Below are 14,885 nucleotides of genomic sequence, written 5' to 3' on the forward strand. Positions count from 1 at the left end.
CCATCTCAAAGTCATACATGGCCTGTTGGAAGTCTAAAACTTACTGCTGTCCCAGCATGTCATGTCAGGAGTGTGGAGCCGTTTTCAGTATTCAAACAGTCTTGCTACCTGGCACACTTATTTATTTATGTATTTGAGAAAGCAGTGTAAGTATCACAGCAAATTCTCTCTACTACTTCTTTGACGAATTACCAGGCTCCAAAATTCAGCAGAAACTGTAGATGTTGCTCATATGACTGCTTCATTTCCAGTTACTGGGGAATAGAGTGAAATCTGGGAAAAGTGCATGATGACTTGTGGGTACTTAAGTTAAAAATTTGTCATCTGTAATATAATTATCTATACTTTTGGCTTTCCAGGTTTGTGCGGAGGAGAAATCACCAACTCTTGCCAATCTGGCTCATATGATGAGTTTATACAGTACACACAGTTATTCCAGAGACTGCTCTAACTGGATTAATGTAGTGTGTAGATACTTGCATGACTCCTTCTCAGATGCCACATTTAACCTCGTAACTTATCTTGCAGAGGTAAATTTTTAATGCAGGTGTATCTCATGTTGACAATCTGTGATAAATGTTACATTTAGTCATTGCCAATTCCTTGTTTCTTACAATTCTGAATATTGAGAGAAAAAGCACACCTTCTACAATGGGAGAATAAAAATAAAATGCTCTCGGATATGGAAAAGGAATGACTGCTGCCATTTTGGAGTGCAACAACTTGAGTATACCTTGAAATAATAATACCTCTAATGAAAAATCCCCTTTTACAATAGTAGTGTTGTGAAATAGATACTTATTTTCTATGCTGCGTGAATAGTCTATGTACACTGACTTGGCTTTAGCAAAATTATGCTCTGTGCAAATTTTAAAACATGTTTTGTAGCCGAGTACATATTTAAAGATGTCCTTATCAGTACTTAACAACTACTTTCAAAGTTCAGTTGAAAGTAATGAATAGTATATAATCAAAAATAATTTAAATATAAAATTCAGCGTATGATTCTGTCAGCCACTCATACAGAAAAACTGTTGTTACTTTGAAAAAAGTACTTGTGTGAAAAACCTGTAGAGTTCATCCTTGAAGATTACTTCAAACTGATAATGGAAAAAAAATTTGAACATTATAATTTATATAAACTTAATTCATTTGTAAGACTGTTTCATTCATAGGTCATGGAGTCATTGTTTTCCATGCGCCTTTGTGATTTTGACTTTATTTGAACCCTTTATTTAGTGAGAAATATTATTCTGTTATTATTAGATAATTATTATATTATTATTACATATTTTAGATCTGTGCTAACAGATATGTTGAAATTCAAGGGGGAGAATAAATTATAACAGATAATGTTCTATTGCATTACATTTTCTTTTTAAGCTAAATCAACATTTTGAAAAATATGAAGTGGTATACTAAAGCTTCTTGAGAGGAAGAATAAACATCTGTGAAAGATGTCTATATTTTAATGTTTATTTTCACTTCATGTTACTATTAAAGACACTAATTAGAGTCTGTATTTTTTTCTTTTAAGTTGTTAGAGAAAGGGTTATCCAGTATGCAACAATCCTTACTGCAGATCATTTATAGTCTTCTGAGTCATATTGACCTGTCCACAGCACCGGTGAAGCAGTTTAATTTGGAAATCATAAAAGTGATTGGTAAATATGTTCAGGTAGGTACTCTGAAAAACTGTTTTAAAAAAAAAGCTTTTCTGGTTATTATAAAAGTGAAATTACACTTGATTTTTATTTCAGAATTAATATATTTTAGATGTGAAAATGGTTGTTTAAAGTTCCATGGTATTTTTTCCCTTAATTGCTTATGCATTTGTCCAACTTGATATATATCTTGTGGGACAAGTTACCTTAGTGTGTCTATTTACAGATGTAGATAGTTCTACATACATTTTAATAATCAAAGGATCATCTACTATGTCTACATAACTCTAAATATGGAAATGTTTGCTGTTAAATACAGTCCAAACGTATTTTAATTGCATACTTTTTCAAACTAAGTTTGTATAGGTAAATATATGTTTAAATCATTTTCACTAATATATCTGTTCAAGTGAGGAACACTGAGGTGCACCATAAGGAATTCATGTGCTTTTTTTTTTTTGTTATTATTAAAGAAAGTCCCCAAAAGATGAACCACAGTGTTTTGCCTTAGGTAATTTGATCCTTTGTAATTTGAACACAATTTACTGAAAATCTATTTTGTGGAAGAAAATCTAGCATCTTGCTGAAAGGTTTTATACAAATGCCTGGAGCACAAAACCATTTCAGTGCACAACATTCTCGTTATTTTTCTCCTTTTCTTTCTTCCCCAAATTCCATTATTGCCAAATGTAGTTCAGTCAAATGGTTTAATCATAATTAACCAGGAAAGGTAGTGCTCCCTGGCCGTTTTGCTATTGATGGATATGTACTTTAGATATTGTGCTCCTGTCAGAGTGCATTAGGCAAAATGGAATGATTAGCATAACTACAGTTTTCATAGCCTGACATCTGCTCGCTTCGCCTCTAACCTTTATCTGAGCTTTCTGTGCAAGCCCACACCACCATGGAACGAAGTCATAATTAGAAGATGTTAGCAATCAATATACTGGAACTAGTGAAAGAATGTTCCAGAGAAGGACATGCATTTTTCATAGGACGAATCATTAATTTAGGTAACAAAAGCAAAGTTCATAAAATAAGGTTTCTTGTTTAATCGTGGTGCTATTAAACCACAATTTTCTAGTTTTTCTAGTCTTCTGCAATCACAATTTATCTTAATAAATGTAAGTTGCTACAGGATGGTTCAGGTTTGAGATGATAGTTCTTTTATGCTTATGATGTACAGAAATTAAAGAAGTTGAAGGCCATCATTACCTAGAAAGAAGCAGGTACTACTTAGAGCCTTGAAAGTGTTTATTTTTTAATGCAGTAAAGAAAAAAAAACAACAAACTCCTCATCATACTTGAAAAAAAAAATAAAAAAAAGTCATGCTCATTCCAAAAACACTGGAAGATTAAAGTTTCAGGTGAAATCCTAACATTTTCAGAAGCATAAATCTAACCTTCCCCAGGTGCTGCTTTTGATGTAAGTCTTGTTATCCACTCTACAATGTCTGCAACTAAAACTGCTGAATTATTTACATTACCTTAATCAAATTTCTAAAGACAGTGCACTTAGCTCAGACTCTGCCTCTTATTTTCTCATACTTTTGCTTGCTTTTTTAAGCACTCCATCAGTTAGATACTATATGAATAGTTCATAAACGTTCTTTTCCTTTTTTTTTTTTTTTTTTTTTTTAAGACCTTTCAAATGCTTGAGAAGATACAAAACATGAAACATGTTTGTCTGTTTCAAATTCAGTTTACTCTGACCTTAAGTGTAAAATAAGATGCCAGGAGGTGAAAGTTATTTTCCTTTGAAATACTATTGATTTTTAATGCTGTGGCACCAAGGGCAGGTGCTCCAGATAATGGTTAAAATAAATAAATAAACAACCTGTAATGTAAATACTGGGAGCAAGGGACATGGAACAGTCTATGGCTGGCACTGTGAGCCAGAGCTACTAAGCTGGCCTTGCTCTTTCTGACCTTTGGCCATGGGATGGATGAGCCAGTGCCTCACTGCTGCCTTTCTGGTGCTTCCAGTTCCAAATCTTCTGCCTGTGTTCATGTCTTGCAGTCACATATAGATTAGAGCGTTTGGCTCTGGGAATCTTGAAATAAATCAATGCAGAATCCTACTGTATGTTACAAACTGATGTATTATTTGAAGTGATTGTTCGGTGATTTACGTATGTTCTTTTTAGAGTCCATATTGGAAGGAAGCTCTTAATATTTTGAAACTGGTGGTGTCTCGATCAGCAAGCCTTGTTGTACCTAACGATATTCCAAAGTCTTACGGAGGTGACATAGGTTCTCCTGAAATCTCTTTCACGAAAATTTTTAATAATGTTTCCAAGGAGCTACCTGGCAAGACCTTAGATTTTCATTTTGATATATCAGAGGTAATTATTCTGTTTAAACTACAATGCAATAATGACTTTCTATTTCAAACTTGGGTATGTTTTATGTTAGCCTTCTGCATTGATATGTCTTAAATATAATTTTTAAGAACAGAAGATGTTGAAGATGTTATGCACTTGTGAGGCATAATTAAAGTCATACTGAAAGGATGCATTAGAGCTCAATATAATATAATACAGGTGATAGATATTCTTTGTATGTATGAAGAGGGGAGCATAACCAAATGACTAGTATAATATAGGGATTTGAAAACTGTAGGCTTTAGAAGGATTCAAAAATAAGTTGAATAGTTGAAACTGATCCTAAATAATGGCTGGAGATGTACATGTCTTGGGCCGTTACTTAAATCAGTAGAGTCCTCTCCTTAAATTAATTGTTTATTGGAAATTTCATTGCACGTAAATAAGCAAGACACCAGGTGAATTCCCACAAAGTTCATTGGAGTAGTACTTCCTGTCAGAAAGGCTGATTTGATCCCTGGTTTTTAGAAGTTGTGTTTGTTCTAGTGAAGTTGCTGGACTGTAGAAACAATAGTTTGATGTTTGTGAGTGCATCCACAGAGAAATTTATCATCTATTAAACTTAGAATGTAGTTATTTTAAAAGTGCATTTAAAAATATAACTGGATCGTTAGCATAAACTAGTATATTTCAAAAAATACAAATGGACAGGATGGCAGTCTGCTGCTTAGGGTAGAAGTATTCAACTTTGTGTTTCCCAATATACTGATGTGATATGGGTCCTCAGTGAATTAGGCATGGACTTCATAGAATTCTAAAAACAAAGCAAAGGCAGGCACAAAGAAAAAAGCCCTCTGTAGTGTAATACTAATTTCTAAAACCAAATGTGTAATCTTTATTAATACAGATTTGAATTTTACTAAAGCATGTGTTGTCTTTGTTAGACACCAATTATTGGCAATAAATATGGTGATCAACACAGCGCAGCTGGTAGAAATGGGAAACCAAAAGTCATTGCTGTCACCCGGAGCACTTCTTCAACTTCATCAGGCTCCAATTCAAATGCATTAGTTCCTGTCAGCTGGAAGAGACCACAGCTATCGCAGGTACATTGTGTCTCAAGCACGTTATACATATAAAATAGGCAGTGTTTACAAATTTTGTGTAATAAAGGTATTTGTTGAAACTTAATTTGAAATCTACATGATGTCTTAGCAAAACAGTAAATTAATATGTCATAAGCTGAAAGCTAATACAGATGAAGAGGATAAAGGGTAAAATTCTTCTTAGAGGATGATAGCATGTGAGATGACTAGTTAAAAATGCAGACATTTTACATTTTTACTTGGACTTCTGGTAGATGCCTTGCTTTTTGATTTTTTACTATTATTTTTTGTTATTTATTTATTGTTACATTTTTCCAGAGAAGAACCAGGGAGAAGCTGATGAATGTGCTTTCTCTGTGTGGTCCAGAATCTGGTCTTCCCAAGAATCCTTCAGTAAGTGGTGGTAGTGTTTTGTTTTGCTTTTTAAATTTGAAAAACGAGAATTCAGAAGTTGGAAGGTTTTATTTGTACTTTTACCCATATCTTCAGGTTGTGTTTTCCTCTAATGAAGACTTGGAAGTTGGAGATCAACAGACCAGTCTTATTTCAACAACAGAAGAAGTTATTCAAGAGGAGGAAGTGGCTGTAGAGGACAACACCAGTGAACAACAATTTGGAGTTTTTAAAGACTTTGACTTTTTAGATGTTGAATTGGAAGATGCAGAGGTGAGACCTTGGGAATTCTTCTGTATATTTCCTTTTGAGAGTGTTCTTAAAATTAGGCTGTGTTGGTGCAATTCTAAGGAAATGGCAGCTCTTCTAACTAATCCAATTAGGAAGAATTTATAACATGATTGAATTGAACTTGCATGATAAAGAAACTTGTATCTTAAACTTTGCAGTGTTCAGTTGTTGCAAATTGTTCAGGGGGAGGAGGTTCTTTGTCAGAGGTGATGTTAAGTGACTTAATCTGAAAGTGAAGTGATGTGATGGTATAAGCCAATGACAAGATGAACACCTGTTTATAAAGCAGTAGAAAACTTCTGGAGTAACAGTAGTATGCAGCAGAAATCTATGAAGCAGTATGCTAAGAAAATATAATCTTTGTTCTTGAGGCATTTCTGCATTTTGAAAAGATGAACAGCTTTCAAAGTTGTAAACTGTACACTATACTAATTATATATGATTGATTCAGTCATATTAATTGCTTGCATTCTGACTTCAACATTATATCTGGCTTGTTGCAGTTGTTATGTTTCCTACACTTTTCCCCCTATCAAAAAAAGTGAAGGAGAGTTAAAATTGAATTTTAGGAAATAGTAACAATTACATTACAAATTGTTACTTATTTGGGATAAATAAGAGGCCTCAGACCAGAATTGGATTAAGTTTAAAAGTGTGGTTGAAAGGACTGAGGAGAAGTGGGAGAAGAAATTGAATGCTTTGTAGTTTCTTTGAATGTTTTTATTACAGTCTATACAAAGCAATGAATTAGTAATGGTGACCCTTGCAGGTCATGGGTCAACAGACTACCTAGGTGGATATCAGCCTATATAAACCTAAAATTGTTCTCCTCATGGTTTATCCATCCCTTTTTACAAGATCTTGCTTTGTTCCCCATAATACTTCAGTTTTTTCTCACTCTTATGCTTCCTGCTTGCTTCACTTCAAGCCAGTTATTTGCATGTTCTAGGAGAAGTACAGACTCCTTACCATATTGCATACGTGACCACAGCCTATACAGATACAATTTCCTATACTGAATGCTACTCAAATAGTTAAGAACCAAGGCTCAATAATAAGATATTATATTAACATCTAGGTGAGGCTTTGCAGGTAGGATGCCAAAAGTTCAAAACTTTGCCAAACAAAGTTACTCTTCAACTTTCTCATTATGTGCCTGTATGCAGCATTCAGTGCTTTACTTGAAGGGAAAAAGAAAGGCAGAGGATATACACACTTAAGGTTTACATATTAGTTTACATATAAATTGTGCACTTGATACAAGAGATGCCTAGTTTTTCACCAGAAATGCAGAACATTCCTTGTTGCTTAATTAAACTTAAGTGCTTCTGCCTACAGAAGTGCTACCTTGTTGTTGTTGGGATTGTTTTGCTTTGACATAAGTTTTTACCTTTTGTGGAGCAAAACAAATCACTAAGAGGGAAAGAGACTACAAAATGTTTAGTTTACTCTGTATATTTAAAATATAGTGATACTATCTTAGTTCACCACAAGAGACATTCTGTTAGAGCAGTTTTGGAACCCATACTTGTACACTTGGAACTAGATGTGATGTTTTAATAACTGGCTGTAGACTGGCAAAGTGAACCGATCAGGTTTTCCATCTAACTGGTTGTGTTGTTGAAGGTTGACAAAATGCTTGAGAAAATCAAATCCGACTGTTGTACTTGTGAATTTAAAAAATAGTGTGTTTTAAGATCTGGATGTCACATAGTATGTTGGATGTTTGCAACCTAAGTATGCCAGCCTTAAAATGTGAAAACTAGAAAGGATCCAGCTGTTGATGTTTAGGGTGCTTTCCATAAAATTGATGCAAAGTAACTGATAGAACAATTAATGAAGATAGTTTTTCTGCAGCTTGAAAATAATTAATGTTGATGATGCTTTGTCAGTTGAATGTGGTCACTTTAGATTCATGTGTGTTAGTTAAAAGAATCTCATCTAATGTTTGTGGCTTTACATGTTACACTAGAAAAATGTATCATAAGCATGCTGGTTTTGGTGTTCTGTCATCAGTTTATTTTTAATCAGTCTCCCATTAGAAAGAAAAATTATTTTAAATACTAGCTTTTTGACTAAAGCTTTTTTCAGAGCTTGAATCAGTCTTTTACTGTTTGCAAATCCTATGTAATAAAACATTTTTCCCTGGTTCTAGAGTATCTTTAAGTGTTTGTCCTCGTTCTTTCTAATTATATGTGTTTTCCTTTTTGCTAACCAGGAGCTGCAGGTAAGTTGCAGCCTGGTGCCCTGGCTTGTTCATGTGTTGTTGTCTGTGGTGTGTTTGTACTTTCTAGTCAGAGACATAAAATAGTACTGATATAGGTTATAGATTAAGCTACTCCCCAAGATGATAATCAAAAGAATTCTACTTCATTTAGCATATATTTTAATTTCTCTACAAACATCATTTAGCAAGGCATTTAAACTTTTAATAAAATTAAAGGGCTGATTGAAACTCTGTTCATAATGCATTTCGTACTTGTGTTGTCTGCGTTGCATTTGTATATTAATTTTATATGTATGAGTTTCAAGATAATATATGTCTGCAAACTTTTTTTATTACAGGGTGAAAGCATGGACAACTTCAACTGGGGTGTTCGTAGGCGCTCTCTTGACAGTATTGACAAAGGAGACACACCGTCTCTTCAAGAATGTCAGTACTCTGGTAGCACACCCAGCTTGAACTTGACCAACCAGGAAGATACTGACGAGTCTTCAGAAGAAGAAGCAGCACTGACTGCAAGTCAGATACTGTCTCGATCACAGATGGTAAGTTACTTACTGTGAAAGGAATCTGAGAACCGAAGATTTTACCTGCATTTTTAGTGACTAAGTATGGCTCACACTTCTCATCCAGAGGAACAAAGGCCTTGAATAAAACTAATATGTCTATGCTACTTTTTCACTTCAACATCACTGAAGGTAAAGAGTTAATTTGCTAGTGGTACATAACAGATTTATAGTTTTAGTAAATAACAGATTTATAGTTATAGTAAATCAATGATCTTTTCAGTGCCTTTACACTTAAAACAATTGTTCGAATATAAGTGTAAAATTGCATGTTACACATGAAGTATGTGTCTTTGTGGATTCTTAGCTTCCGAAAAACACTAAAAATATTAAATGAAGAAAAGAGCAGTAAGTGATTCCATGAGAGCCACAATCGTGTTAAACTATTGAAATTGCTAATCTGGTTGTGCATTTTGAAGTGTGTGTTACGTATAAATGAGGAAAATCAAGAACATAGGCTATTCAGAAGTCTCTCTGCATAATATAAATAAATTAGGAAGAAAGGTGGGAGAAAAGGGAGCAGTAAAGGTAGTATGCCCTTTTTCAGGCTTGAGGTAAAGTCTGCATTATTTCGCATAACAAAGAGCTCTGCTGATCAGTGCTTTGTCTAGAAATTTACCCGTGCGAAAAACCTTTCAGAAGAAAGGAAGTTATTTTCAGGATCTCAGGGATAACTTCAAATTTGACTTTGAAGTTAAATGTTGCAGAAATGTATGTGATGCTTGCAGTGTTTTTAGTATCGAGTTGTTAAGCTTGTGAATAAATTCAAATAGCTAACCATACTGAAACAGCCTATTTTAAAACTAATGTTTCTTTTTTCTGTTATTTATCTTTGATGAATTGAAGAATTTGTTTCTTTTCTTAGTTAAACAGTGATTCTGCCATAGATGAAACAATATCAGATCATGCTGGTTTATCACTTCAGTCTCAAGACTCCACTAGCAGTGTGGGAACAGAAGAGGTGCTTCAAATCAGAACTGAGACCCCAAGTTTGGAGGCTTCTCTAGATAACTCTAGCAACCAGCTGCCTGAGGTGGGGAGAAATGTGGGCTGGTGCATGGCTGATTTGGGCTCCTTCTAGTGTTTAGTAGCAACTTTTGCTTTCTTTTCGACTGAATTTTCATCTGTTACATTGATTGTTTGATTTGCTTTTAATATTTCTAACCTGTTGGAATGTTCTTAAAAAATGTTCCCTCGGAATGAAAACTACACGTGATGGACTCAGGGAGCTTACCACAGGTTAAAAATATTCCTGAAGGGCTGATAATGAACATTTCATGGTGCCAAATGATAATAGGCTAATATTCATGATGCTTTTCCTTGATATGGTTGAAATCCTCCTTGAGCAAAATTTTCTTTCAAATACTTTTTATTTCCTTTGTTTGCTTTCTTTGGGTTAATGTGATTGGTGCTATGTGGGAATAAAACCTCAGGCCAGCTGTGTTAGCAGTTGGTTCAATTAAATAATCCTTTAAAAAGGACCACAGATGCTAGTGGTATACTTTTTTGGAAAAGGCCTGTGTGGAGTGAGACAGTTTTCAAGCTAATGGCCGCCTGCAAATCTGTGAGTACTTCAGTTTTTTGTTTTTTAAAATCTTTTGAATAATTTAATATAGCAAAACTCAATTGAAATAACTATAATCTGCTACATTTCCTATGATATTTAGCAGTTGTAGGTAAAAACTCAGTATGTTGGCTTTTTTCTTTTCCTCCATAAATTTGAAGTGGCTAGTTTTAGGTGGACTTTTTATCACTTCATTTAAAAAATACTGATGGGACTGGCAATCTTATTTTTTTCTTGGTAAAGCATTGCTAATGCCTACTTTAACAGAACATTCAGTTTCAGTGAGTTTTTCAGAAAGCTAACCTATCCCTATATACATTTGAATAACCATTAGTGTACATTTAAGAATGTCTTCAACCAACTTGGTTTAAGCATTCCTAGTTCAACTAACTGGGGTTTCTGAACAAAGGCTATAGTATAACTGTTTGCTACTTAGAAAAACACTGGTTTAGCAAGCGAACCACTTAGCTAATTTAAAGAAAATAATTGAAAGAACAAAAAACATATTTCAGAGGGGAAGTGTGAGTGACTGCTATCCTGTGGTAAAATCTTCACCTTCTAGAAATGTAATACTGTGACTTCCATAAAGCAGCTTTTCCCCACATTTTTCATGTTTTGCCATTGGAATATGGTTATATTGCAGTTGATAAATTGTTATAAAAACTCAATTTTTTTTAGAGCACCTGTGCTTAGATTGCCCGTCAGGCTGTTCTATTACTGTTACATCTGTTTATCTACGACTACGTTTTTGTTCCAGTGGAGTTTTGAGTGATGAAGAACCCATAATCTAGATTAGTATTTTTCCAATATACATTGATGTGTTATTTTAAGATTTGAAATCATTCCCTCAGTAAAGGGAGAAGCAAGATATAAGTTTTTGTTGCTGTTATTTTGTGTTATTTTTAATATAATCAAATTCACCACAATAGAACTTTTCTTTGTTGTTTGCCCATGTGGTACATTCTTAGCTGTAACTCATTTTTGTTTTCTTATTTCTTACTAAGGCTGCCTTTAAATTTGGTTTCATTGATCTTCTGCAGCTCCCTTTATAAGATCACTAAATGTTTGATAATCCAAGTAAAAGCACTCATGGGAAAAAAAAAAAGTTGCAATATTTTATTAGAAATATTGAAAACGTTAAAAATAATTAATACCTTTAAATTGGGCCATAAAATTGTTTCATGACTAAGCATCATCAAGCAAAAAGTGCCATATCAGAAGCAACAGCTGATAAGTGAGATTTTTTTCTTCATCTGTGCAATGAAAAGGCTGCACTGATGCTATAGTTAAAGGTCAGTGTCTTTCATAAATAAATTCACAGAAATAGACATATGCCCTCAATGGTACAGAAGTCTGTGAATATCAATCAAGATCTAGGTCTGTAACGTAAGACTCTATTGCACTTTGCTGTGTAACAGGAGCTCTATATATTTACCTCAGAGTGTGTAGTCAGTTAATATAGTCCTCTATCTATGACTGAAAAAAAACAACGTTAAAACTAAAAGCAGAAGCCTTGTGTTTCATATACAGCATGTGTGGATTTGGGAGTTTTTTGTCATTGCTCTTTATTCATAGTGCCTCACAGTGAACTTTTAAGTCAGCAGTTTCTTTGAAATTTCAATGAAAAAATGTCATTTTTAGATTGCTTTTTAAATTTTAAGCCTTGCATTTAAGGTGCTAGATTCAATGAGAAAAAAATTATTCGTGGTATTTTGAGTTTGTTCTTGGGACCTTATATGGTTGATAGAGTTTGATGAAGTTCAGGCAGTAATAAGAGGTTGGCATTATCTAGCTGTACATGTATGCAGCTCCCTTCTGGGAAGGGGCTCAGCTGTACAGACTGATGGCAAGATTGGTGCGATGCATAAGGGAAAAATATTGGCTGCAAATGCATATGAATGTAATTTCTAATTGTGATGTGTTCCACGTTTATTTTGTGCTTTTTAGAACACTCAAATTTACCTTTCCACAAGAATTAGCTGTTTAGTTTATTGCTAAAATTCTTTCTTTTGACAGAATGAGCTTGAAAATATATGTACTATCAACTTGCTTTGAAAAATTCTTAAAGCCAGGAAAAACAAATTTTGTTCTGAATTCTTGAACTGTGCAACTCACAGTGTGGTGCCGTTCTTTCTTCCTGTGCTCATACACTTGATGTATAGCTCTTCCAATACAGGCATTTCATTGCACGTCAAGTGTCTGTTACAGAAAATATTTTTATACAGGTATATATTTATCAAAATTTGCCTGAAGTAGAATAAATGAAGCTATTATTCAAAAACAAGCGTGTGTGTGGGGGCTGGTTAGATGCAGTTGAATTCCTTGTTTCTCTTTATAGGGTTGCTAAACAGTTAAGTAAATACTTTATTCTAATGTGTTTGGATAATTCCCAGTAATAGCATGTTTCTACAAAGAAGACAAAATGTTTTACATTCCAGTTAGCAATTTATGGTTCAGCTTACAAGAATATCTCAATTTTGAACAATAAGCTTTACAAGCTTAAGTATATGAAAGTTTCTTACTAAAACAATTCTCTATTTTATTCACCTGTAGTGTAGATTTATGAAGGAATGGTTTACTAGAAGTAATTTCCATTAGGTTCCATGGAGTTATCAGCTATATAGATCATATTAAATCATGCTTTTAAGATACTTTTAAGTGTATCATTCACTGACCGTTGGTAATGTGTTAACATCTATAAAGAAATGAACCACTGCTTCGATCCAAGTTATTTTGCTGTGCTGTTGTAAAAATGCCTGGTGTGCCCATGTGCTGCTTGGTGCAACAAAATAGCTGGTTTGTGCAGTAAAATTCCAGATCTAAGTTGGACAGAAGAGGCATTAGAAGTAGGGTCACTAGCTGTGTCAAAAGACAGCAGTGACACATGTAGAAATGTAACAGTCAAAGTGAGATAATGTTAGGACCACCATGAAATAAAATTATGTAGCTCTGTTTAAAGCTGAATTGTCTGTTCCTCTAGTATACATGTAGTTATTTGTCAAAGGGTATGTTTAGACTGACGAAAGCCATGAAATGATGTGTATGCTTAGAGGCTGCCTAAAAGTTTGTTCACTAGTCATCACTATGTAAGCAGAGGTAGAACAACGCGTTAAGAATGAAAATGTGTGATAATTTGTGCCTTTAGGAAACAGCAGTTACAGGAAGGTGTCATTTTTATTCCACAGAAAAATCCAGTAAAATGTTTCAGATGGATTCATCGTAAATTAACTAAATCTAAGTTCATCTGTTGAATAAAGTAATTTTAATGAATATAATGATGCTAATGGAGGGAAAGAGAAGGGAGAAAGGGTCAGTCTAATATTGCCTTACTGAGTTTAAAGGTCATCTCCTTGTTATTGCTAGTGATCAAAAGTCTTCGTTCAGAGATTCAGAGTTAAACCCTTAAAGCTTCCCATTTTAGTAATAATAGCAAAATAACAGAAGTAGTAGAATGTCCCTTTCCATTGTTCTTCTGTTACCTGTTATTCAGTTACGGTTTAAGAACTTGTTCAAAAGGAGAGTAGAAAGGAAAAGAAACTTTCTGTAGTGGTAACAGACCTCAGAGGCAAACACTGAGGTAGTAATTTTGGTCCTTACTTGGACAAGTAAAACATTAAGGTCTTGAATGTATTTGTTGTGATCTAAATATGTTTGAGGCTATTTGCACATACTCTTCTGGGAGCGTTGTCCTAGCAGAATTAATGTGTCTGAGACATTGTATTTGCTATTAATAAGTCATATTCTAGAATAGTCAACTTAATCATGTTACAAACGTTAAAAATAGACTGCTTGGTTTTGGACAAGTTAAACTGAACAATCCAAAGAGATGAATGTTTAAAGTATAAATGGAAATACATAAATATATTTGTTTTTATCAGTCTGTTACTTTACTATAATAAAAGCTGTTAAGAAAGTGTAAGCCCTGATGATAAAAGTAATAAAATTCTGTTTGATTCACAGGAAGGCAATTCAGCAGTAAGGGATGAACAGGTTAGCACTGCTAGTGAAGACACTGGGTCATACCTACTACAAGAACAACAGGACTGTCTGGTCTGTCATGAACCTCTTGAGTTGGAAGAAACTCCAGAACTGGCAGAGCCTGCAGCTCCAGAGAGCTATTCTGAATCTATCTGTGAAGAGGATGTCACTCTTGCTTTGAAAGAGCTGGATGAGAGATGTGAAGAAGAAGAAGCTGACTTCTCTGGTTTGTCTAGGTCAGACTTATATTAGTTCTAACTAATAGAACTTGCGTGTTATCAATGCATGAATCAAGGTAATTTTTCGTATGGCACGGTTTCTTTCATCAATCCCACAGTACAGGCATCTAAAACAGTGCTTGCCCATCTGACTAACAATTGTTTTTGCCTATTAAGCAAATAAACTCAGTAATTTTCTGATGAGAGAATTTTTTCTCTGTTTTCTCTGTTATTTATGGTGTAGGGAAAGCAGCCGTGCACGAAAAAGATGAGAATACTTGAGTAAAAGAAACGTATCATTCCTTATAATACAGAACATTTTAACAATTAAATTAATAGTTGTAATTAGTAATATTGATTAATTCATAGTTTGATTTTTTTTGAGGTTTAGTGCCTAATGGAAAGTATGATCGCAAAATGCTCTTAAAACAAAGGCCTGTTAAATTGATTGCCCATAAAAATGAAAGTGTTCCAATCTATCTCCATTCACTCAAGAGTATTACTTAAGACAGTTCTAAAGTATTATTGAACTGGCAAATGATGGTTTATCTTAAGGA

General features: G+C 34.1%; 1 protein-coding gene across 11 annotated transcripts in view; it reads left to right on the plus strand.

The window, feature by feature from the left end:
• FRYL (FRY like transcription coactivator) overlaps positions 1–14,885 on the plus strand; it is a 176,231-nt gene that overhangs the window by 142,532 nt on the left and 18,814 nt on the right. For all 11 annotated transcript variants that reach the window (XM_072037629.1, XM_027457111.3, XM_027457109.3 and 8 more), the window contains 9 exons: positions 360–530; positions 1,538–1,678; positions 3,812–4,009; positions 4,933–5,094; positions 5,413–5,487; positions 5,584–5,760; positions 8,344–8,547; positions 9,434–9,601; positions 14,093–14,346. In XM_072037629.1, the coding sequence (XP_071893730.1) occupies positions 360–530; positions 1,538–1,678; positions 3,812–4,009; positions 4,933–5,094; positions 5,413–5,487; positions 5,584–5,760; positions 8,344–8,547; positions 9,434–9,601; positions 14,093–14,346 (1,550 nt within the window). The remainder of the gene's footprint in view (positions 1–359; positions 531–1,537; positions 1,679–3,811; positions 4,010–4,932; positions 5,095–5,412; positions 5,488–5,583; positions 5,761–8,343; positions 8,548–9,433; positions 9,602–14,092; positions 14,347–14,885) is intronic.

The sequence above is a fragment of the Anas platyrhynchos genome, chromosome 4 (assembly GCF_047663525.1).
Source record: "Anas platyrhynchos isolate ZD024472 breed Pekin duck chromosome 4, IASCAAS_PekinDuck_T2T, whole genome shotgun sequence".
Classification (NCBI taxonomy): Eukaryota; Metazoa; Chordata; class Aves; order Anseriformes; family Anatidae; genus Anas; species Anas platyrhynchos.